This window comes from Stegodyphus dumicola, chromosome 9, assembly GCF_044657685.1.
Source record: "Stegodyphus dumicola isolate Sdum_Otavi_A_Nest chromosome 9, ASM4465768v1".
Taxonomy (NCBI): domain Eukaryota; kingdom Metazoa; phylum Arthropoda; class Arachnida; order Araneae; family Eresidae; genus Stegodyphus; species Stegodyphus dumicola.
In genome coordinates, this window is record NC_140776.1 from 74,323,484 (window position 1) to 74,350,358 (window position 26,875).

A 26,875-nucleotide genomic window follows, 5' to 3' on the forward strand; every position below is an offset into this window, starting at 1 on the left:
TCTCAATCTCTCCACAATGTACCTATGAGAGTTTACTTGATCTGGTAAAAGTTAAATAGTCCAAACCCCCCGACAGATGTGAAGCATATTATCGCTATGTATGAAAGTAACTACAATATCAGAAAAAGGTTTAAATAATCCTCTTATTTAAAAAGAACTTAGAACATAAAGGCATGTTCTGATGCTAACAAAATCAATTACAGCTCATGGCGATGTAATTAAACAAGAGCAGTCATATTCAAACTAATAATGTGGCCTAGTGGTCAAAGATTATATAATTTAAGTTTAATTTAATCTGGCTCAGTAACTCTATCATATGAGGAAATAGAAGTGGGAAATTATAGTAAAGGCTGAAATCATAAACAATTGAGTAATTTACATAATAATAACTGCACATATCTTTGAAGAATAATTTTCTTTATATATTCAGTTTCTTTCTCCAACATGTTTCCTTTTCATTTTAGAATTTTTGGATTTAATTAAGGATTTCTGTTATTCTAAAAAACACTAAATGCATTTAGAATGTACAGAAAACATGGCTAATTTCTTTAATATGAACATTCAGAAGAAATATGAAATATATATGGTAAAGGCTGTTTACAGAGCTGATGTGGCAGAATTTTTAGAATTTAGTGACACACTGAACAACAAAATATAGAAATGGAAAAATTTTAGAATTTAGAGCAGGCATTGGAAGCAGAATTTAGAAAGGCACTAAGCAGCAGAATTTAGAAAGGCACTAGGCAGCAGAATTTAGGATCCACAGAAATTGCATCATGTGGGAAAATGCCTATGTGTATGATGCATTGACATATTAGATGAATCTTTTAAATTGTAAGTTTTCAATTTCTTTATTAATTAAAAAAAATCCCTTTCTATAATGCCTGCCCATATGTGATAAGATTAGAAGCATTTTGATATTTTCCCTGCTTGTTTGTGTCTAGTAAAAAGGGGAGAAAATAAAAGTAAGATAAACATGCTAAGATTCTAGTATCAGAAGTAAAACACTCAAATATTATGTTTTCATTGTTCTTCCAGACATTCTCCAAAAAGTAAGAAATTCATTGCAAACTTTCTGCAAAATACATCCATTACGTGTTGATAACATGGAGACATTTTTCATTTTGTCACATATTTATCGAATCTTCTAGAATCATGGGTCTATAAATCTTGCCTTCAAATCTTTCTAAACTTTTTGAGCTGCAATGTCTAAAATCCTAAAGAAAAATTATTCCTAGCATTTCTGTAACAGAAAAAAGCCAGAAATATTTTGGGAAAAAAAAGTAGGGGAAAGTATAAAATTAATTTTATAGAGAAAACTGATGCACATTTTGAGAATTTTGAATATTCTGAGATAATTACATGGGAAAAACTCTTACTATGAAAAAATTAAAAAGAAGACATTTTTAATTAATTACATAGCTAATTTTGCTTTTGCTAAGAGCTGTTTCTTAAATTGTGCTTTATAGCATTATACCTTGTTTATTTTTCAGATTCAAAATATTGTATAATAAGTTGCCAAAATGAAACTTAATAATATGACAGTGAAAAATAAAAGTGTTTTATTTTAATGTTATTTTTTAAATATAATTTCAATATATTACCATTATTTTACTGAAATTTACCAATGTTACGATGTTTTTAAAAAAAATTGTCGAAAAATTCTCAGATCTCAGAATTAAAAAGTTTTTATAGAAACTGATCTTAAAATCACCAAAATGTTGAAAAGTCGCCAAATTTAGAACCGTTTTAATAAAAGAATTCACATCCCCAGAAGCGAAAAGTTGTTTAAGAGCTGTTTATTAGAAAAAATTACTTTCAAAATGCTTGTGTTTCACTTCTTGCTTAGAAACGCGAGTATCCTATCATTTATATTAGAAATAGAAACAAATTATAACTCATAACTCATGAACACATTCAAAAGATAACCATATATACGTCAGTGAATCGCCAAAAATATTCCTCCAAAATGCTAATTCACACTCAAAATGGTAGTTGTAAAAACAGACAGAAATTTCAGATAATTAAAATTAAGGACCTTCTGCTGATTTTGGCCAAAATTAAGGACTTTTAAGGACTCTTAAGGACCGTACGAATCCTGAAAAAATATTGTTTTTTAAGCTATATTAAATCATTTTTGCACATTTTTTCCCTTATATTTATTTTATATGATTCCTCTTTTACTACATGATGTAGCTTTATATCAACAAACAAGTAATTATTAATTTTAGAGATAAATGTTAATTTATAAATAATGAGAGCTTGATTAAGCCTATAGCCTGTGCATATTTCATTATTGCCCACCACGGGTGTTGCTATTGACAATGGTTGGTATTGAGCCCCACTGAGAACCCCTGCCTTACAGCATGCATAAACTGCTATTTATAAGCTTCTCATAAATATAAATATAAATATTGCATAGGCCATTTCAGAAATGCTGTTCCTATAATAATAATAATCAAAATTTCTTACCTCATTTTGACTTATCCAATATAATCCCACAATCATTTGCACATAGATTATTGATCTTTTAGATCAGGAGTCCATATACATATTCATGCATGTAATGCTGTCTACAGGCAGGGGAAAATCAAAACTTAATAAGGTGCTTTTCTTCAGTAAACTTTGGTCCCTCTACCATCTTTCTGTCTTGAAATCCTTTTCCGGGGGGGGGATGGTTATGTAATAATTTAATCTACATCTTCTCATCATTTAAGTTAATGTTTGCTATATGGCATTGCCAGGTACAGGCAGGAATTAAATTTGCTAGAAATCCTTGATATAATGGAGCTTTAGCAGTAATTTAATGTAGAGAATATGAGATTAAAATGTATTTGGAGGAAAGTTCCAAAATCTAACATACTCATCTCAATAGGTAGATAAATAGAAAGAAGTTTTAAAAGTCATTAACCTCCAAGTATATTTTTAAAACTTGAACTGTTTATGATGGAAACTTTTCAAAATATGGTAGGTTTACTCAAGCTCTGTACAGAGAAAAGGATGACAGACTATTTAAAATACTGCAATACTGCAGAAAGATTAAAGCAGTAGGGATTTAAATTGTGGACTGCACATCATAAATCAGTTACAGTAAAGTAATAAATATTTATATTTATTATAATATTTATATTTATTTTTCATCACGCAAAGAGAAGAATTTTTGTTATGATTCTCAAGTGTATTTAAAAGATGCTTTCTTTCAAATATATTTAAAGATATATTTGATATATTTGAAAAATGCATCTTTCAAGTATATCTGAACATCACACTAATATCCAACAACTGCTCAGATTTATTCAAAATATTAGCTTAGTTTTGTAGATATTTAATACATTGAGGTAAAAAATTGAAAGCCATTATTTCAGTGAAGATATTAAAAGCTTTTAATTTTTCTAAAGTAACTTACTTATACAACAGGATTTTTCTTATCTTCCCACAAGCTGCCGTAAGTGTGAACGTTTCCATCCTGAAGTGGTGTTTGCTCGCGAGAAGGAACGCGATCAGTCTCTTCAGAATTCTCAGCCGATGATGCCAACTTTTCTTCAGCATCCTCAATAAGGCTGTAAGGCCCAAAACATTCACAAGGATTCCACCAAGCCACCAAAGCAACCAGAAACTAAAATTTGAAATGAAATTTGTATTTAATACAAGAAATAAAATATAAGAGCAAAATCAATGCTAAATATTATATCAGTTTATATAAAGAAACAAAAGCATAAAGAAGATTAAAATAACCTAATTTATATCAGTAAGACAGTTTCACAAATATAAATAACAAATCTTGATCTAAATGATTCTGAATTGAACTCTGACTACAATGAAGCTTTCTGTGTCTACATGATTCATCAGAACGAAAGTAAGCACATTTATTACTCTGCCTTCCTTTTCTTGAATTTTACAAAGTTGAAGAAATATGGCCAAATATTGCCAAGATTCAGTAGGGGTGTTTTTACCCATTACCTCCGATTTTAATTGATCTATGCTTACAAATACAATGTCAATCAACTCATTAAAATTTTAGTAAAATAATACATGAAATAAAAACAAATAAGTGGTCGCAAAATATCCATAAACAAACATAAAATTTCCATACAAAATGCACATACATTGGGTTGTTGTAAATGAAATGATCGATTTTAATGACGACTGAAGAAGGCAATAAAAAGGAGAGCAATATCTGCTTAATCAAAATAACCTCCAACACCATCAGCACAGTGCTGCCAACATGTGGCAAGGTAATTTTCACCATGCTTATGTAGACCAGCATCTCTGAAAGTGATTGAAGTTTTCCATTACCCATTAAACTGCCATGCAGCAAATTACTTCTTAGATAAAAAAAAAAAAAAAAAAAAAAAAAAAAAAAAAAAAAAAAAGGCTCAAGTATGAGAAAAATGGTAATCTGTAACAGAAATGTCAGGAGAGCATGGAAGATGAGGAACAATTTATTATCATAAATTGTTGTTATCCTTGTTGGTTACCAAAGCAATATGTAGTTGAATGCTATCATGAAACAAGATTTCATGTCTATTCAAATGTGCTGTCTGCTAAAATTACAATTTGCCATGCATTTCTTTACAGTATCAAGCTCCATTTATTATTTCAACTAATGGAAGGTACTGGTAGAGAATAACATCAGCAGAAGACCATATACAATAAAATAAGCAATAACATCTTTGGATGAATGATGTGTTATTTTGTTATGTATTATTTTTGTTGTGTACAATTATTATGTATTATTTTACTGTGAATGGGGTATTCTTAGTGATTACATTATTTTACTGTGAATAATGAATTTGTAATGTTTTTATCAGAGAATTAATTTTTAATTTAGTATTGCTTAAACTTTTTGTTCGATTACGGCAAAGCTCTTTTAAGTTTGGCAGAAAAGTTTGATACAGCTAAAAGGTGCAAGTTTTTACTTCCATTCTCACAGAACGGTCACTTTGCGGCCAGCTACATTTTCTACCCCTTCTCTTTTCCGGGAAATGGGGTTGAACACGTGTTTACTGTTCGCAGGCGAGACAGTATTTTCGGCCTTTCTGAAGAAGAGAACTGTGTGATTTGTTTATTACCTACTGGTGCCACACGTTTAACTGAATCACGACTGAAAACATTCCTGTGGTTGCGCAGGAATAAGGGTATGTCATCCTAGAAGAGAGGTCTGAATTTTTTCCAATGTTGGTAGTTGTTTATCACCTCTGTTCTACTTGGCTAGAGAGGATTCCAGTTTTGTTTAAGACTGGCTAATTTTTAATTTTAGAATTGAGTTCGAATTGCTCATGCTGAAGTTCCAGACTACTTTCGAAAATATGGAAAGAGTGTAGTCGTTATCTCCTGATGTCTGCCACTGTCGTCATCTCCTGATGTCTGCCAAGGTCTGTTGTCTCCTGTTGTCTGTCTCCTGCTGTTATCCTCAGAAGAACTTCGAAATAAAAGGGAAGGCTGATTTTAGAGTTAAAATGCTAATAGACAGAGTATAGTGGTAGAACTATGAAAAAATTCCCGTTGTGCCTTGAACAGACTTCAGTATTGGTTTTCCTGACAATGATGAAGTTTTGGCCATTATTGTTTCGACGATTTTTGACTAGATGCAGGCAGCCCCCCCCCAAGTCCCCTCAGACTTGTGCACGTGGATTCCATGAGTGAATTTTTGCTTTCTCTTATTTTGTTTTTTCCTACTAGTGTTTTGTCTAAATAGAGGGAGTGAATTTTTTTAAAATGTTTAATGGTCATGTTTATTAGATTTCGATATGTCATAAAATAAATATTTCTGAAAAGAAATTTTCACTGAAGTTATTGTAATTTCAGTATTATAACCTGTAATTTAATTGATTATTAAATGTCCGAGGATAAATTGTTTCATATTCTAAATGTGAATTATTAATTATTGATTTGCAGTATTCATATTTATAATGAGAGATAAGCGATCAAATGAGAAATTATGAATAAATTTGTGGATAATATTTGTAGGGGCAGCCTGGCTAGCTATCTAAAATTATAATGTTTGGAATATTTAATAAATGTGTTTATTGAATTAATTATTATATGTTTCATTTAGGTTTTTATCTGTGGTCTACTGTAGGTCACCCATGTGATTTTTTCGGAAAACATGGTTATTTCAATTCAAACCTAGGTGGGAATAGAAAAATTAAATTGTGGGAGTAGAAAAATTAAATTTTAAGTGTCTTGTGACAATCAGCTTACTTAATTTATTTGAACTGGTGATTAAATTTTTTTAGCATGAGATGCATCTTTCCCTGGTGTTCTGAAGAGTTTGGTGTTGTATTTTAAATGTATAGGGTTTATGGCTATCTTTAAAATTGTATTGAAATTTATGTGTTTCCAGGAGAGCTGAAATAGCTTATTTTAGACAGAGATAGTAGTTTGATGATTTGTTTGCGGAAGTGCATTTTTACTTTTGCTTTGAAAAATAATCTTTGTTTCTACCTAAACACCAGGCAGCATATCATCCTTTCTTTATTGACTAAGAGATAATATGTTAAACTTTATTTTTTCTCTGGTGTTAAGTGAATTTAGTTTATATTAAAGTAGTTTTTTATTCACTAAAAAATTAAAGAATTAAGATTTTTTTTATTATTATCAGAGTGCTTAGTTGAGTGTAGTAGTTCCTTTCTAATTTTTTTATTTAATTTTATTTTTTTTTATTTTTGTTTACTGACTTATCTGTTGCGGCACCAGAAAGACAAGTTAAGTGACAGTTAGTTTAAAAGTAAAAAGTAATTTTAATGTTATTATTTTTTCTACCTAACATTGATGTCACTTAATCGCCCTTTTAGTAATTTTATTTCCAGTAATCCATTAAATGCATTTATCAAACAAAAAGTAAATCACTAAATAAGTACAAAAACAAATACAAAACAAATTAAAAATAGATATACACAAAATTATAAACACTTTCACCTTTTTAATAAGTATTCCCTTAGCAAAACAATACCTCGCATCTTGTATCATATAAATTATACATGATAAAAAAACTATTAATTCAGAAATCTTTTTCACACATAACATAATTAACACAGCAATCTATCACACAGTTTATATTACATAACATTTCAGGAAGAAAGGCAGAACAAGCTCTAAGTGATATTCATCATACATTTACAAAACTTTATAAAGTTCTAATATAATTTCATTATAGATTTCATCAAGCTTTTCAGAAAAACAATTTAAATTCTAGATATTTTAGTCTATAGGAAAAAAAAAAATCGTACTTAGCTAAAATAATACTGAACAATTTTGTCTGAAATGCATAGTGCCACACGTATTAAATTATTGGTATTTAAAGGATAACTCATATGCTTTTTCAGCATGAGTTATACAGGCATTTTTTATACAGGCAATCAATAATAACACATTAAAAATGTAACTAACCGCAGCTAAGGTACAAAGAGCCATAAGAGTAGAAGCTTCAGGAAAGGTAAAAAAAATCAGACAGAATCCCTCCCAGTGAAGGACCAGTTACTTCACTATAAAATAAAACAAATTTCAAAGAATAATTAGCATTTTAATAATTAGCATAAATGTTTCATGTAAACAAGGAATATAGTACTTCTGAAACGAAACAGCTATAAAATCTCATGACAAATATGCTAATAATAATTCAAATGTTTAAGACATTACAGGCAGGATACTGTTACCTCAGTTGGATAACAGGACAGCAGTGAAACAAAACACTATGTTGTTTTAAAAGATGTGTTTTATTTTGCAATTTTCAGGGTTGCCACTCAAACAGGAGAATGAAATTCCCTGACTTTTCCAGGTTTTCCAGGTGCGTTTCAAGAAAATTCCAGTCTATCCACGTAATGTACGTTGGCTGTGCTAAGAGGTAAATTAATTATGGTATTACTTGTATTGTGTAGCAAATTCACTTAATTATTCAATAAATCCCAGAGGACATTTTTTCTTAATTATTCTTGGTATACTTTGTTTGATAATTTTGTTTAGTTTTCCACTTAAGAACTTAATAAAATTTAAGATATATATATTGGATAACAAATGTATGTTTTATTTAATTATTACTCATGATCATCACCAGTTCAACACGAGGCTAATCCGGTTCTTATAAATCACAATGCAATGCTAAATAGTTAGGTTAGATTTTAGGTAAATTTAATTTACGTCAGGTATGCTCTTAAAACCTTAACACTTGAAAACACAAATATAATTATAATAGTTGTTGTTTTCTCCACTGAAGATTGAGATTAGAATCTTCCCAATCTGGAATAAAATAAGGCTTTTTTTGCAGACATTCTGCAGCTAAACGAAAGAAAGAAATCTATTTTAATAAATTGAGGTATTTTATATTTATTTTGCAGATACATAAGGAAAAAATATGTGCATTAAATTTCGTGATGGTATGTCATCATACTGCTATAATTAATTTCAGGATTATGCCAGAGAAAATTTCCTGAAATTTTGAAATATTATTTACTAATAATAAATAAATTTAGAGGGAAGAAGCAACATTAAATTGTATGAATAACATAAAAATAATTACTTAAAAATTGAATTAGAATAATCATCTATATTTTAGCGAATATAGTTATATTACATGGCTAGCCTAGATGACTGATTACTATTTTTTTATTTTATTGCAAAATGGCAAGGTATTTAATAAAAAGAAAAAAAAAAGGGTTTAAAAAGATTTTGCGGTAAAATTCTAGTATACGGTAAGGCTTTGGCACGATTTTGAAAATTGTCGCCAAGACCAAAATGACCCGTTTACTGCGCATCAAGATGTCGCCAAATCCCATTATTATTCTAACCAAAGAACGTCTATGTAAAGAAGAAAAGGTTCCATACAAGTAAAATGCTATTACGCCGCTAGAATGCGGAGGGAAAATTTGCCAAGGGATTTGGCGACGGAACCTGGCGGTCAGAATTTCCCTCTCCGCGATGTGTACAGGAAATTGAGAAACACGTGTTAAGAAGAAACGCTCTTTGACAAAAAGAAAACTACGAAAATCCATTTTTAAATTATTGCGAAAAATCCAAGAAGAAACGTTTTATCAAAGGACGTTTCTTCTTGGATTTTTCGCAATAATTTTAAAAACGGATTTTCGTAGTTTTTTTTTTTTTCTCTGAAAATAACTAATCCATGAATTAATTTACTTGCGCCAAAAAATATTTTATTTTCCTTTAGAGTTTAACCACTTGCGCTAAGACTAAACTTCACGGTTGCGGCGCCGTGCGCTACAATATAACAAGCGGTAAAGTGTCTCATTTACGCCGCTCCGCATCTGCGAGTGCAATCCAGAGCTGTAACTCGAGAAATAAACAATCTCGTTGTTAGGCGACGTGTGCACCACGTTATTTTCATTTTTGCGATAAATGCTTATCGACGTGGTGTTCACGTCGCTCGCGGTTTGAGACAAAAGCATCTTGACGTGCGTGGCACGTCTTTTTAGCGCAAGTGGTTAAAGAAATTTTAAACGATATTCATTTTAACTAGCGTCTACGGAGAGAAGGCAACTTTTGGGATCGTGATCTGATCCTCATTTCTTATGCGCATTCACTTTTGCGCATCATATGACGTTTTTCTCTGACGCTGAAATTTGTTTATAATTCCTGTTATTTGATTTCGTGTGCTTTATCCTTATTATATCTCTTTCACGTATTTATAATGAGTGAAGAATTTTTAAATAAAAGGCCCTTTTCAGGGCCAAATACTTCGGAATATTCTGATCAATTGATTCAGAATATTAGAAAATGTAATACCAGTTTAAACGAGCTAGACGATGGTACCCATGATCAACTAGACATTGCATCTGAAATTCACAGTTCCGCTTTGAATACGAGCGATAACATCTTTCAGAAAACAATTTCAAAATCTTTCAGCTGTTCCGTATGCAAAAAGTGTTTTTCAAATGCCAACAATTTGAAGCGTCATTTGAAGAACATACATTGCAATAAAGAACACATTTCTGCTGCAGAAGGATCGAGTTCAGATTATAAAAAGCATGAGATTTTTAATGGTAATTCGATTTCAAATATATTGGCTACAAAATCCACAATAAGTTCAAAAAACTTTAACTGCCCTGATTGCAAAAAATGTTTCGCTAATAGCAGCAATCTCAAACGTCACCGAATAAAATTCCATATGCCACAACAAACAATGCTTAAAAAGAAAGTTCTTACATTCAAATGCAGTTTATGTACTCGTCAATTTAATAATAACAAAAATTTGCTGTTTCACAAGCGGAGAGTGCATTCGCTGCCCTTAAGCATTCGGCGTAAAAACTTATATAAATGCCCATTATGTAATGAAAATTTTTCAAAGAAAAATTTTACTCTACACTTACAAATGGAACATGAAATACCCATGGAAAAAGAAGAGAGAGAATTCTCTACGTTTGAGGATTTCATGCTGTGGAAGGAGAGTTTTGAAAGAGAAACAAAATCTAAATTTGTTAAATTTACAAAGGAGCATGACCAATTGCACGTAAAGTATATTTATTTTGGATGCCATCGTTCAGGACATTATATATCTAAAGCGCAAGGTATGCGACATTTAAAAATACAAGGGAGTAATAAAATAAACTCTTATTGCCCAGCCTCTATAAAAGTAAGCCAATTTAATAATGGAAAGTGCACTGCTGATATCAGAAAAACCCACGTAGGTCACAAAAATGATATAGGTCATCTGCCTCTTTCAAAATCAGAACGACAATTATTAGCAACTAAAATTGCTGGAAAAGTCCCTTTCGACGCAATTTTAGATGAAATTCGGGATTCTTTATCTGATACAGGGCTTGAGAGGTTGCATCTTTTGACAAAGAAAGACTTATGGAACATTGAAAATTCTTATAATCTGCAATCAAATGCTGTAAGGCATAAAAATGATTGTGTAAGTGTAGAAGCCTGGGTGAATGAAATGGCGAGCGAGGACAACAACTGTATTCTATTTTACAAGCCTCAAAATAAAATTTTAGAAAATTATCCCGAGTTTAAAAATGATGATTTTGCATTAATTATAATGAATGACTCCCAGAGGCACTTACTACAGAAGTTTGGAGCAGACTGTATATGTATAGATGGCACCCATGGGTTGAACAGTTATGGATTTGAACTAATCACACTGCTCGTACTGGATGATTTGCGTCAGGGCTTTCCCTGTGCATTTTTTATTACGAACAGAACTGACCAGGAAGTTTTGTCAGTGTTCTTTGCACATCTGAAGGATAAAGTAGGGCAATTAACACCTAAAGTATTTATGTCTGACATGGCAGAATGCTTTTTTAATGCATGGGTCAGACAAATGAATGTGCCTGAAATGCGTTTGTATTGTACATGGCACGTAGACAGGGCATGGAGGAATAACTTAAAAAAAAATAAATGGAAAAGAAAAACAAATTGAAGCGTATAAAATTCTAAGAACACTATTGCAAGAGTGTGATATCCACACTTTTAAAATAATGATAGGAAGTGCAATTAAAAAATTTTCTGAAGACAAAGATGCACAAGATTTTGCAGTTTATTTCAGAAACAATTATGGAAACAATACAAATTCTTGGGCATATTGCTACCGATTGCACAGTGGATTAAACACAAATATGCACATAGAGCGCATGCACAGAACACTTAAATATATATATTTGCATGGCAAAAATGTCAAAAGGCTCGACAAAGCAGTGCATGCTATAATGAAGTTTGTCAGGGACAAACTAATAGACAGACTGATCATTCTTCACAAGGGCAAACTAACTAGTAAACTAAAGGAACTGAGGAAAAGGCATAAAGCAAGCATGCTCTTAAAAGCAGAAATTTTGGAGCAGGAGGATGGGTGGGTAATATCTTCTTCCAAAAATACAGAATTGTATCATGTACAGGAGATAACAAAAGAATGCGACTGTCCGCTATTATGCAAAGAATGCAATGCTTGTATTCATAGATATACTTGCAGTTGTGTTGATTCTGCAATCCGCTGGAATATGTGTAAGCATATTCATTCAGTTTGTTTAAAAAATAAAAGTAAACTTCCAGAATCAAATGAAGATAATAATCATGAGCATTCTTTTCAAATTGATTTAGCTTATGAAGAATCTGATATTTTGCTTGAAGGATTTAAAAAAAATAAACAATCATGTGTATCACCATCGAAACTTAAAGATAATCTGAAAAAAGAATATGCAATGCTAATTGCCTCGCTTTCTTCATCAGAAGAATATGAATTGCTTCAAAAAAATATTATATCATTAAAAGCAAAATTAGGTGCAATACGTTTAAATAAAAATCCATCTGATATGCCAAAAAATATACCTTCAAATAAAAATATTGACACTCAAAGAAGATTGTTTTCAACGAAGAGAAAAAGGAAAGCAACTTATGTTCCAAAGCTGACAGCGGTAGAAGCTCAGGATACTGCATTAGGCCTAATTCAATATCCAAGATATGAAAATAAAAAATGACAAAATTTCTGTAAATGTTCTAACAAATATTCTAGTTTTACATGTATGTGTTCTGCTGCTTTTTGCTTTATATAAATATTTTGAAATTTAAGAAAAAGTGCTTATTAATATGAAAGTGAAAAAAAAATTCCATATTTTCAACATTTAAAAATTACAGTTGTAGGTCCTCCTGAATTATAATGGCTATAATATTTTAGTGACATATTAACAACATATTAATTATTAACAACATAATGTCATAATTAAAATCAATATATTAATATATATATATTGATTTTAATTATTATGTTTAGTATTATGTTTAGTAGATAGCTTATACTTCTGTAGTAAATTCACGTATCTTTTAAAATTTTCATAAGTAATCTCATCAGTGAAATGAAATAAAACCAGTTACTTAAATAATGTATCATATTTTATGTACCATTTGCTTATGGCTTGCCTGGTTAAGAAGTAATTCAGATTTATAGACATGAATATATTTTCAGAAATTTACGATTCCAAAATATAATAATTTTACTTTATTTCTCATTATATGAATATACAGCAACATGGGAAATTTGTATCTGCTTCTTTTAAAAAATAATATTTTAAATCTGAACTAATAGAAAAATTCAAACAAACAATTTTCTCTTACAATTTTTATGCTTTTTTATTGGTGTAAATAAGAAAAAATACTACAATACAAAAAAATGGATTTTTGAAAGTTTTTGTTTAAAATTCTTAATTGTAGTGCTTTTTTAAAATTATAGGTGAATATTATAGCATGATATTCTACAAAGGAGTTTTGTTTCAATAATATTTCATAATACATCATAGTGATAAACATTTTAATAATTTTTATGCATTTATTCTAATGTTAAAAATTGTATTTAACTGCAATAATTAACTTGTGCTAGTATATTATAGTGATTATTTTTTTAAATTTATTTCTAGTTCTGCATAAGTTTTCTTATTTATTGTGAATTTCTTTTATTAGCCCAAAAGGGCAGCAGCTCAGAAAGGCTATTAGCTTTGAAACGGCATTTTGCTTTGTTTCACTATAAATGTCCGTTTCACTTTGCAAACTGTGGCCACCAAATATTATCGCTCTGTATTATATTTAAAGAAATTAAATAATGAAGAATCTGCATGAATGCATGTATGTTTCTTGCACAGCGAAAAAACGACAGAATTTAGAGCCATCAAATTTTGAATAACGTAATCGTCTGCCCAAACATAAGCACCTGGTCTAATTTCGAATTGGTTTTAATCCATTTCATATTTTGTAACTTTAACAAAGTTTTGATTAGCAAACTCAACTAGTTCAAAGACAGCAATAGCAACCCTGCACAGAAAATAACATTTTTATCTCCAGCGTGGAAATTCTAAAGATATGCCATTTTCAAATATTTTGAGATATTGCTCTTGAATTGAATTTTATGTGGTTTACTTGCGAAGAACATGATATTTAATAAATAAAGGTAATACTATAAGGTATTTCTCCCACTTTCTTAGCATGCCTTCATGATTCTGCACGCTGGGCCGGTATTCCAGAGGTCCGTAGTTCGATTCCTGGCGAAGGCGGTTGCTATTTTTCATTTTTCCTGCTACGAAAAATATACCTAATGTCTCTACAACACATAAAACATTACAAAAACGCTCCTTTGGATGTAATATAAAATAAAATCCGAGTTTATCTTTTTTTTCCCCCTTGTTACACTAAGAAAAGTTTATGCTCCGAATATTATGAAGTACTAAAATAAATAATCATCTTGTAATGTTAATAATTAATGATCATATAATCAAATAAATGATCGTCTTGTTATGCTATAATAATTTTAAAAACTACTACCTGAAATACTCATAAAATCAAAAACTATCAGATCTTGTTTAATTTTACCTTATTTGTTTCAAAGCATCATGTGCTATCAATATTATTTAATTTTACTTTATTTGTACACAGAAATAAGTTCATAAGTTTTGCATTTAGAATTTTTATCGTTTTACCAAAGTAAAGTTTGTACAAGAATTACGTATGAAAAAATGTGCAAAATGCAATAAAAAGTGCTTTAATAAGCTATATTAAATCTTATTTGCAAAAACTGTGACTTTCATAATCTCATCACTTATACAACGTATCACATTTAATAATTAAAAACAGTTATGTGATGCAAACCCCATAGGTTTCAGTGTTAAAGTAAGTCAGATCGTTCCTTCTCTTTCTTGCGGACATGTAAGAGACGCACGCTCCGCCCACTGGGTTAGTCTATCTCTTATACGGTTCATGATGCCAAATTTCTGACCTCATGAAGATGCTACATGTGCCTGCAAATATTATAAATCCTCCTGAAGAAGGATCGTCCACCCCTACAAAACTTGCAGAATTTCAGATAACAAATTACTAATCATGATATGTTATCATTAATTATAACAAAGATCAGTTGCCTCTGAATACTGTGTCATGTTATTCTTGTGGAAAAGAACATGAAGCTCAAATTAAATCAATAGTATTATATTTGTCTATAAGAAATCTGCTACCGATTTGTGAAATTTTACAAGATTCTTGTAAAAAGAACATCAATTTCCATCCTGACCAACTCAACAGTAAAGCTTTAAACCCTTGCAACCAGCAATATCAAAATAATTGCATTTTTGAAGCTATAAATCTAAAATTTAGGACAATGGGATTTAAAAAAAAATATTGGATTAATAATTTGAAGACTTCAGTGTGGAAAATATTTGTATTATATTTCTGTTGTCTAACAAACTTTACCCAGCTAATGAATTAGCCATAATATAAGAATGAAGTACTGTACTTTTTTGTACCAATATGTGAAATTTGAAAGCAGTGTCCATGGTTTTCAAAAATAATTCACATTGAAAGAGGTCACCTCTTGCCTGGAAAAATAAAAATAACATTACTCAGAGTCGTAGCTAGGTTTTCAGCGTCCAGGGACAACTGAAGGTTTCGCGCCCCCTACTGCTTGCCAAGGATGGAAAACATTTAATTCTAAAATGTCGTAACATCAATTTGGCGCCCGGGAACAGATGCCCCCCTCTAGCTACGCCCCTGACATTACTGCGGCCTATGCTCATGTTCCTAAATGATGAGGCAAGCGACAAAGATGCCCTTGGTTTAAAAAAAAGTCCACTGCCTATGTCTGACATCTTGGATTTAGTTTCATTTTCAGAGAGGTTAGTGTTAGTGAATAGGAGGTGCAGGCTTGAATGCTTGCAAGATCTGGCCCCTGTGATAATAAATATGCTATGTAATGCAAAATTATACAGGCATAAGCTGGATGACAGTTCTTTATTACATAAAATATTTTTATATGAACTACATTTCATGGGAATAAATATGTGCTTAAACTTACATATAATATTTATCATATATCATAGTTGAAGTTTTTGATATCCAAATATATTACCTAAGTTATTTACATATACATTTATGGTACATCTTTATTATACTAGCTATATTATGTTACATCTTGATATCAGCTTCAGAAATCAGAAATACTTTTAAAATGGTAGGATGTGCTATCCATTTACCAAATACATCAACTCCAGTAGAAAAACGTTTATAAGGTGCTGTTTATAACGTGCTGTTTGCTCTGTCGAGTTGAATGTTGTTGAAAATGATCAAACTCAGAAACCTGATGCACCATCCTTATGTGACGTGTAGAAAGCTATTGAAAGTCTTAATAAAAACAGGGCTGCAGGACCAGACGGTTTTATGAATGTTAAAAAAATTTATGGCAGTAATTAGAAGAGTACATAATCTTCTCCCACTGCGAATAAATTCTTATACTTTCATTTTTTCTCAGTTTATATATCTCGGTACTATCATCTCTCGATAACAATATAAAACTTGAAATTCTCAATACATTATTTAGAGCTAATACTTTTGACGGCATTTCTCGGTTTATGTATCTTGGTACTATCATCTCTCGATAGCAATATAAAAATTGAAATTCTCAATGCATTATTTAGAGCTAATAGATGTTTTGATGGTTTAAAGAATTTATTAGTGTCTAAATTATTAAACTTCAAGACAAAAATAAACCTTTATTCAACTTTTATTAGACGTTATTATATTGTATGACAGTGAATGCTAGCCATTAACAAAAACAGATAAAGAAAAACTTCTAATCTTTGAGAGAAAAATACTGAGAAAAATATATGGCCCAGTTAGGGAAAAATAATAGATGGAGAATTTTGTTTAATTATTAAAACCAATAGGTTTTGACATGATCAGAGGTAAACATTTTGTAATTATACTGTAAATTTCTTTTTTTATAATACTTTAGAGTTGTAAGTATGTAGAAAGAAAATGTTTTTAAACAAGGTTTAATTCTGAACAGAATTAAATTATATACTTTGAATGTAATTTGAATAAAATATTTTCACAAGTTTTTTTTAATTACATCAGAAAGAAATTTTAAGGTAATTTGATTTTATTTGGTTAATGATTACAAAAATTAAAATCAAAGTTTATTATATTATTAATATCAAAATTACACAATATTCCTTTCCAATTTACAGAGCTTCTTCCTATACTTAATAGAAATAATAAATAGAAAATAAATAGAAAATTATTCTCAAATATAATAATAGATAATTATTCTCAAATAGAAAATTATTCTTTTAGCTTTAGGCATCCTTTAAATAAAAAGCCACTTTATAATTAATGCTCTGTTCGGTTCATTTCAAATTAGAGCTTGCATTTCAAGAGTGAAATACATTAAATATTGCTGCTGATTTCCATGTACTTAACTTCTTATGAGTATTTTTGAAAGCGATTAAAAATGTTTTTTTAATGTTATTTAAAACTTGTAACTGATTTATTATAAAATGTAAGGAAGTAATTCTTTTAATACTTATTATAAATTTTTATATCCTTAATTTGAACAATACATATTCTAAAAATTCTTCTTTACTAATTCCTTAAGTACACATCTGACTGCCTCACCTTGATGTGCTTTATGTGATTCTGGACAAGTCATGGATGCTGCTCATCTGGACATGTGCTCTGCACTTAAGAGTTTGGACTGTATTGTAAAAAATATTTGAGAGTTTTTTGCCAAATGACCTAATGGTCAATGGCCAGGCATTTGATAAATAAAATTAAGTACACATCTCGTAAACTATGCTTTACAGCACTTTTTATCAGATTGCTTTCCAGTACGAACAATTCTTGCTTAAAAAATTTTATAAATATATTCATCAACAGAATTTCAATTTATGTTTACAATTAAATGGTAAGGTTATTATTATATATTTAGATACTATTTAATAACCAGATTTCTTCACATTTACAGGAATTTATGAATGAATAAATCCTTCATTTCCAAATACATTTATAAATAATTTAATAAATATTTATGCATTTTCCTAGAGGCAAATACATGCTTTTCACAAGGATATGCATACTCATATATTTAATACTTTTTATTTATGGAATGCACAAATCTTTAATTTCTGTATATTCACTATATTTTTCGACTAAAGTAATTAACAATCACTTAGCATATAGCAGAATTTTTTACATAAGAAATTTGTATAAAATAAATGGAAATTAGATGCATTATTTTTAATATGCACTCAAAAGTCAGTTTTGCTTCGAAATTCCTCCACGAAGGCACCTCTTTCTTTAGGCATATAGTTCTTGCATGCATTACCTTATTTAAAAAGCTTGACCTCATCTATGTGCCTAATTACAAGTATTTAAACATCCATAATTTTATATTTACACTTAGCCATCAAGTTTCAAACTTTTCACTTAAAACATGTGTTTCGTCACATTGATTATCAACTTATTTTCTAGTAAGCATATTTTGGCAAAGCATTCAATACCTCCAATAGCAATTATGCCCAGTTTAATAGTCCTCTGATAATATAATAAATAACAAATTTTCATTTCGTATTTAAACATTAATCTCATTGTCATTGGATCACAATCTTCACTGCCTTTCTCTGCATAATATTGCTTCATTTTTTAAAACAGTTAAAACAACTAATTGATCTACTCACAAATACATAATTATTACAAATAATTAAAAATATATAAATTATACAAATTTTCATGCTTATATTACTCAACTGTAAGGAAACTGAGGTTTAAAGATTGTTATATTTTTGCGATATTTTCACATTTTAAAAGCAACTTAAGTTATTTTTCATTCTTTATACATAAGATAAACATTTTGCTAAAATCTATATTTTTGTTGTCCAGTAACTTAGAATTTTATAAAACAAATTTATAATAAATATCACTGTTACAAGTTATCGAAAAATAACCAAGATATGATTTTTAGATAACTATATAAATTGCTATTATCCATTCAGCAATGAATGTTTCTTTTATGCGAAAGTGTCCTCACTTTTCGATTTGTGTGGAACTGTCATGTATGCAAACATTATCAAAGCTCTGGATCTAAACAAAAAAACAACCCCTCTGGCAACAGTAAGTAAAAATACATGCAAGATTGAAGTAATGTAAGTAGTTATAGTTAACATTCTACCTGGATTGGTCATCACTAACATCTTTATTATAAACTTTACAACTAGCAATAAAAATTTTGAAAATTTGCTAACTGTAGTTTATTGCTTAATGTTATGTTATATACTCCTTAGCCATTTAAAGGCTGCTCAATTATAAAATCGCAGACATCTGAGTTATTAAGCAAACTGCAGCTATGGTTCATACAGTTCTTGTAAAATTAGATACTTCTATTTAAGCCTCTTAGTTTATTAATTTTAATTTGTAAATCACGGTCGATGTATGTTTTAAGACAAAACACAGAGCATTAATAATTCTGAGAACTTTGTTCTCCAGCTGTTGCACAGATAGTCGATTCATTGGCAGCTACAGAAAGAATTCTTTTCAGTTCTTTGTCAACCTGGTCCTTGACATATAATATACTTTTTTCAAAATGATATATTATTACAAATACCTAGGTAAGTTACCAACATAGCTTGACATTGTAAATGTATAGAGAAAAACATGATGAAAATGAACGTTTAAAGTATTTTTTCAAAAGTCACATTAATATTCATGTTTTCACACCATCGCAATAGCAATTTAATGCATTTGTCTCACATGCACGACTTACTGATTTAACAGTATAGGCAGCATATATGAAAAACAGTGCACTTCATTGCTTTTGTACAGATGATGAAATGTCAATAGTTCAATTCATTGTTCAGGTGCCACAAGCTCAGCTATGTGCTGATGCATCAGAATGTGCTCATATGTGTCATAAATAAGCGGTTTAATACCCCTTAACGCATACGCTTAGCATATAACTGCAATAAAGAAATTTCTGGAACAAATAATAGGCACTCTCTGTCATATTCCTACCTGCTAAGAATTAAACTAGCATATTGCAGTAGCAAAAATTTTATTTTTTTATCTCCAAACATAAATTACTTTTTTGAAACAAACACCGATTTATTATTTATTCATTCAACTGTAAATCATATACAGATGCGTAATGCAGATTTAATACAAATACATAATACAAATGCATGCACTCTGAACACATGGGACAAATTTCCGAGCAACACGGTACTACACGTAAATAAACAGATTTTCACGAAGAGCGGGGAAATATATGCGCAAATTGAGATGCGCACGGGAGGATCAGATCATGATCCCAAAAGTTGCCTTCTCTCCGTAGACGCTAGTTTCATTTTATGAACTCTTGATAACGTGACCTTCGAACTTCGACACCGGTTTCGAGCTTTGGTGACAGATATATCAGACATGCACAGCTGTTTCCCTCTATGATGGAACGGAGCCACAGCCACGTCTGTTGCAGAGAGGTTTTCCTTCTTTACAATACATATTCTTTGATTCTAACCTCCATAGTACCGTATACTAGGATTAAACCCATTTTGTTTTATACGAGAACAGGTACTTTCTTTAGTTCATGCACTGCACATGCGATTCTCGAGAATATTGGAAACCAAAAGTTGCGGGAAAGTTGCTTTGCCTTTCTAAAAGACAATCAAATTAGAGCTGCGAAAATTGGCTCTATGCCAGCTACCCGAATGACACTCACGTGATACATAATTCGCCAAAAAAGTTACCTCTTCCAACGTCGGCGCAAAAATCGCTTTTTTTGGCGGGATCGTTGTATGAACTTCCCTGACTTTTCCAGATTTTGACAAAAATACTTAAATTCCCTGACTTTTCCCTGAATATTTTGGTCAATTTTCGAATTCCCTGACTTTTCCCGGTTTTCCAGGTAGCGTGGCAACCCTGAATTTTACTTGTTTTGAAAATAGCTTAGTGGATTCATGAAAATGAAATATATGCTGATATGCTATCAAATTATTCTTATAGTGATCATGTACTTCGAAATAATGACAGTATATATGCAGAGGAAATTGACATTTTTTCCAATAAAAAAATACCATCATACATATTTTCTTAGTAATGATTTAGAACAAATAAAAATGATTTTGAAGCTAAACTGGACTGGAGTGAATTTGAAACAAACCTACATTTGGAAATATCTTTAGGTGAAGCAAGTGTAAAAATATTACAATATGATTCCACCATTTGATCAACTACTGGATTTGCCCACTAACATTAAAAAATTTCAGATATGTCAGCCTTTGAAATGTTTAATTCACTCTGCACCAATATCCCTGACTAAATCGTTAGCAGAGTTGTTGCTAAATTTCTTTGAGGTGTATATTTAAGCAAATACAAATGCATGCGCACAGTATTACAAAATTAAAAAATGCATGAATGTAGTTGTTTATAACAAAAAATATTTTATTACATATTATATTACAATATTCTTAAATGTTTAATATACTAGAAAATTCTTTACACTCATGGTGATAGCTTCACTTTAATATTATAAGCTCTTCATTTTGAAACTAATATTTTTCCAACTATTTCAACTTTTTTAATATCACCAAAATAACATGAAATGTTAAAATTTTTCACGTGGTTTTTAGTTAGACCTTTCAGAATACTGCAAATTTATTGCACATTGTTGAGATTATTTGAAATAAATAATGGGTGTATAAAATTTTTATAGCTGTGATACTGTGTAAATAAAGTTCTGAAAAGCCTTCCCTGAAAAAATATGATGATATCGACTTAATACACAGACTTTCGGATTGAAAATTTTCATTGGACAATATTATCAAGGTCTATATTTTTCAATTATTTAAACTACTATTTTGGATAAAATTTTATTATTTGTACTTTTCAAATTATTCTCTTCATTTGCCAATGCTTTATATCTTAAAAAGGCTTCTCTGTCACTAAGCCTTTTTCTCTTTGAAAGGGGGAATATGTAAGATAAAAATATGTAAATCAAAATTATAACTTAAACCAGAAATAACCCCTTAATTCCTGAAAATAGAAATGCCTTTTTCTGGACTGCATCATTTCTAGATGAATCCATATCATATAACTTGCACTATCATCATATGACTTGACTATCATCTACTGATGATGTAGCAAATTTGGAACTTAAATTAAAACTTTCTCTTAATCAGCTTCCATATTGGATAACTGTGCACTTCTGCTTCTACTTGTGTTCTCATTAAGACAGTGAGAACAAAGTCTTAGTAAGAGTTGTTATAGGAAGAGTGCAGAGTTTCTGGTCTCTCTCTATCACAACAATATTAAAAATGTAAATTTTCTTGAATATGCACAATGAGACTGCCAAGTGAATTTCAAATGTAAACTGAAATAAAGTTAAATATTTAATATGCCTGATCTGCCAAGTTTGCTGCTCATTAAAGATTCAACATTTCTATGCCATCAATTTGTCATCTTTTTCATTATGCTCCATCACCGGCCGCTATGGCAGAGCTCCACTTTGTGAAGTCGTAGTGCCTCAGAAGACAAGGCATGATGCCACAGTTAACATAACCGAGCTTGAAGTATAACAATTTTTATTTTCGTGCATATTAAATCATTATCATTGTGGTAAGCAAGGTATTTATCCAATTTTTATGTACATGCATTTTAAAAGTATGGTGTAAGCATCTTAGACAGGAAAGCATAGGAGCACAGAAATGTTTGCATGGCAGAAGTTAGGAAAAGAAAATGGTGTAATTGCTTGCGATGCAGTATTTATACTATGTAGGTGAATAAGTACAGCTAAGCTGTGATAAGCTAATTTTAGGTTTTAGTTCCCCTTTTTCAAGCAAATACCTGCTACAGAATATTATAAGCAGTGTTATGTAACATGGAAAGATCTTGAATTTAGGAGTTCAGATGAACTTAGGGAAGAACATAAAATCTAGAATATTCAATTTTGAGGTTGGCAATTATTTCTTAGCGTAGCCATTGTATTTTATTATATCTTACATATATATACTTTTTGTTTGCTTACTATATAAATTATTCTCAGCTGTAACACTATTTTCTAAAAAGGGACTAGAAACCATGTTAATATTGTATCCAGTCAACTTTAATGCAAAGAAAACAAGATTATGTACTTAGTTTTAAAATTTACTACATATATAAAAATTATCATTTGACATGAAATAGAGATAAGTTTTGTGCTTAGAAGGGAAAAAAAATATCATTCACTGCTTGTACTTTGTTCAATAGAAATAAAAGTATGTTACTCTTTTAAATGCACAATCTTTTTTGAAGTGAAATATACTACACAACCCAACTGGGTTGTGCATTCAATTAGTCAGGAAAATTCAAGTTTTACAGTAATTCTATTTTTAAATTACGATTTCCAGATTTTAAGAACTAAGGTGTTAACTGGGATAATTATATAAATTAACTCAATTCAGACCTTAGATAAATGTGATTACAAAGGACAAAAATGGTGAAAAAAATTCACAGAAAAGGAAATATATAAGCAATAAATTTGTTATACCCCAAAGAGTACATGCTGTTCCATAAGCCAGATACAACACTGTAAGTATTAATGTCATCTTCTAAACCACCATTCCTACAATGGGAAAAAAAGACTATTAAGAAAATGTAAAATATCATTGAAGCGAAATCATTAAAATAATATTGTTAAAAAGTATATAACACTAAAAAGCAGAAAATGAGATATTTAAAATATAAATCAGCAGAGCAAAAGTAAATAATGTAACAAAGCTACAGAATATTATAAGAAACTGGATTTTAATCAAATCATTAAAATCTTGAGCTTAAATAAAGATTCAATCAGGAAAAAAAAAAAAAAAAAAAAACACACACACCACTGAATTGTAATTGAAACATTTAATGTTCAATATGATTTGAAAGTTAAACTTGTGCCACATCTATGCATTTTTAACTGACAGAAAGATTAAATGGAACAATGCCCAGATAATTATGGATATTTCTAACGGCAGAATGTCTTCATTTAATTTTTTTATTTAAAACGTTCTGTTAATTGCTACACATTTCAAGTAATTGAGTTCCTAAGAAAAGGTTCAGTAGAGAACAGGATGTATGTAAAAGTAAAAAAAGAAGCCTTTTTTTGTTTGTTTTTGTTGGGCACGGTGACATTATTTTTCATGGGGATGCAAGGAAAGAAAAAAAGGTTTACTGTAAAAGAAGTGCTAAAATCAAATTCACTGTGGATAATTAGAATGCCAAGGCAAGAAAGAGTTACCTGATTTAATTTCCAAACAGAAATTTATAGCTGGATCAATCAAATTCAAAATGGATAAAATCTTCTTTATTACTTTTAAAAAGTGTGAAGGTGCTATGAACTTTTCAAAAAGTTTCTACTCTTGAACAAGAGAGACCTGAGTTTGATCAAACTTGAAATAAATACAGTTAATTAAAAATATATGACAATCTAAAGATGCTTTTTCCCTAATTTTAAACAACAACTTAATGTCTGTGTATACAATTTTTTTTTAATATTGTCTGCTTGAATTATTAGAAAAGATAAACAACTGTTTAATTTGTTTATGAGGTTTATAATATAAAGAAATTTAATAATGCACTGAAGTAAGAAGAAATTGCTATAATAATTAGGAATGATATAAACTAACTCTTTCTTTTTTTAATCTGCTGTCAGCGTTAACAAAAATTTCAATTTAAAGAAAAATACGATTCGCCCCCTCAAATGTTCTGATATACCTGAATTTTATAACATGCATTATACAGAGATTTTCTGAAGGGATGGGAAATCTAAAATTTTTTAAGTCTTTTATATCATCCCTCAGTTTTATCTTTAAAGAGAAAATATTCAGCAGAAATACTCATCTCTTTGATCCAAAATGTTCACATTTCTACAAGTTGCATTACAAATGTAATTTTATTGTTTTGAGGAGGGGTTACTGCTTCTAAAGAAAAATGATTTCCCTAACTGCTCAGTAATAATGAAATTTTGACTGTATATCAAGATTTTAGCAATTATAATTGAACATTTTACTTGTTTTATGGCAGTATAATATTTAATCTAATTGCAATTAAAAAAAGACAGATTAAAATTTAAGCATTTACTTTATTATTTACATATTATTCCTACATGTAACAGAGCTAAATTATTATTATTCTATCAAATTTATTGTAATTAAATAAAAAATAATCAAATAAAATAATCAAGAACATCAAACAGAGAAGTACATGCATATAATGGACAACTATATACAGTTTTTAGTTGACTCAACATAGGCAAACAATAGTCCCTAGAACTTTAGCATGTTTCACATTTTACTCATACTTAAAAATCACATAAAATAAAAAAATAGTAATGTCCTTCTCTAACACCATTAATTACAGTTCTTGCTTCCATTAATTCTTTAATCTGGTTTGTAGTTTTCATCTTCATATCGAAAACATAGTAAAAGCATCACTTAATTACATGAAGATTTTCAACCATGTTTATTAAAATCTTTAACTGACAGTTATTTCTAACACATGTTTTATAGCTAACTTTAATACTCTGAAAGTAAAATAACAAAAATCATTGCAGAAAACTTGCATATCAGAGAAAATTAATTAGAAATATACTTATGTGAATTCTTATTACTTACATAGCTGCAATAAACATGCTTTCAAATGTAGGGACATAGGCAGCAGCAAAGGAAAACCCCATCAAAATCAAGGAAACAATCGAAAGCCATACACTCCTAAGCAATAAATCATTCAATTCAGAACAATAATAAAATTGAACATTGAAGCATGCAATTTTTTTTTTTTAATCAAAAGGCATGTTTTACACGAAATGAGCTTAATCACACTTAACATTACCTAACACACTCACACTAATAACACATTAATCACACTATTATCTAAATGAATTTTTAATACTTTGCACTATTTTTCTTTTTAATAGAGTGATATTACTACAGTGAGGTGTTATGTAATGAAATGAGCTGTATTAAATAAATCACAATAAAAAGGACATAAATATAATAAAATCTGTTAAAAGAATACAAACATTTTAATAAGGTGTTACACATGATTTATGAATAATTTTAGGAATCAGTATTTCCCAAATGTAAATAAACTGAATACACAATATTTTTTCTTTTAATAATTAAGCATTATCATGAAATATTTATTACAGAACATTCTCCTCTTTAACAGTAAACAGTGTAATAATATGTATCTGTAGAAATCAGTATGAGAAATTTTTAAGTTTATTACAACTGAAAATGTAATACATATAGAAAAGAATATAATATAGTGTATACACGATCTATAGCCATCACAGGCAATGAAACAGCATCTTCAGATTCTAGCATCATGTATTTAAAGTGCATGATTTAAAACTAGTCAAGAATAATAAAGTTACCTGCAATATTTGCTGGCAGATAACCCTTATATGCTTTATCTTAATTAAGCCTATCACTTAGGATCCAAACTTATGATAACAAATACCATAAGTGACATCAAATTTAAGAAAACAATACATAAAAATTAGACTGTAATAATTTAAATTTCCTTTCATCTAAAATAATCCCTTAAACTGTATAACAGAAGATGAAATTTTACCAAGAAAAAACAGTTTATCATATGCTAGACACTCATTTAATCAGCAACATTCTTTTTAATAATTTAAAGCTATGTAAAAATCCACGATATTGAGCAGAATAATATTACAGTAATACTGACTGGTCAATATTCATTTAAAAAGCATTAATGCAGCATGTGTATCAAAAAATAAATTAAATGCCTCTGTTACAGAATAAATTAATTGCCAAAAATAATGACATGTTACATAAAATCTTTGCGAAAATTGAAAAAAGAGAGTTACTTTAACTTAATATTCAACAACTGCAGTTAAAAAATGTTTTATAAAATTAATTACATCATACCCTTGTAATGGCAAAATATCGGAAGGGCCCAACAGAAGCATGGCAATAGTGACAAGTATCAAACCAATTATCATAAGGGGATACTTATTTTCCTGAAATAAAGCAAAAAATAAATATAATTAGGATCTGAATTTTCCATTTTCAACAAAATATACTAAGATAACATTCATAAAATTCCCGCAACAGGAAAAATTCATACTTCA

General features: G+C 29.7%; 1 protein-coding gene across 1 annotated transcript in view; it reads right to left on the minus strand.

The window, feature by feature from the left end:
* LOC118184728 (MFS-type transporter SLC18B1-like) overlaps window positions 1–26,875 on the minus strand; it is an 86,269-nt gene that overhangs the window by 17,317 nt on the left and 42,077 nt on the right. The window contains 6 exon segments of the mRNA XM_035354440.2: window positions 3,407–3,616; window positions 7,393–7,446; window positions 7,448–7,487; window positions 23,279–23,353; window positions 25,386–25,481; window positions 26,673–26,764. Coding sequence (XP_035210331.1) covers window positions 3,407–3,616; window positions 7,393–7,446; window positions 7,448–7,487; window positions 23,279–23,353; window positions 25,386–25,481; window positions 26,673–26,764 — 567 coding nt within the window.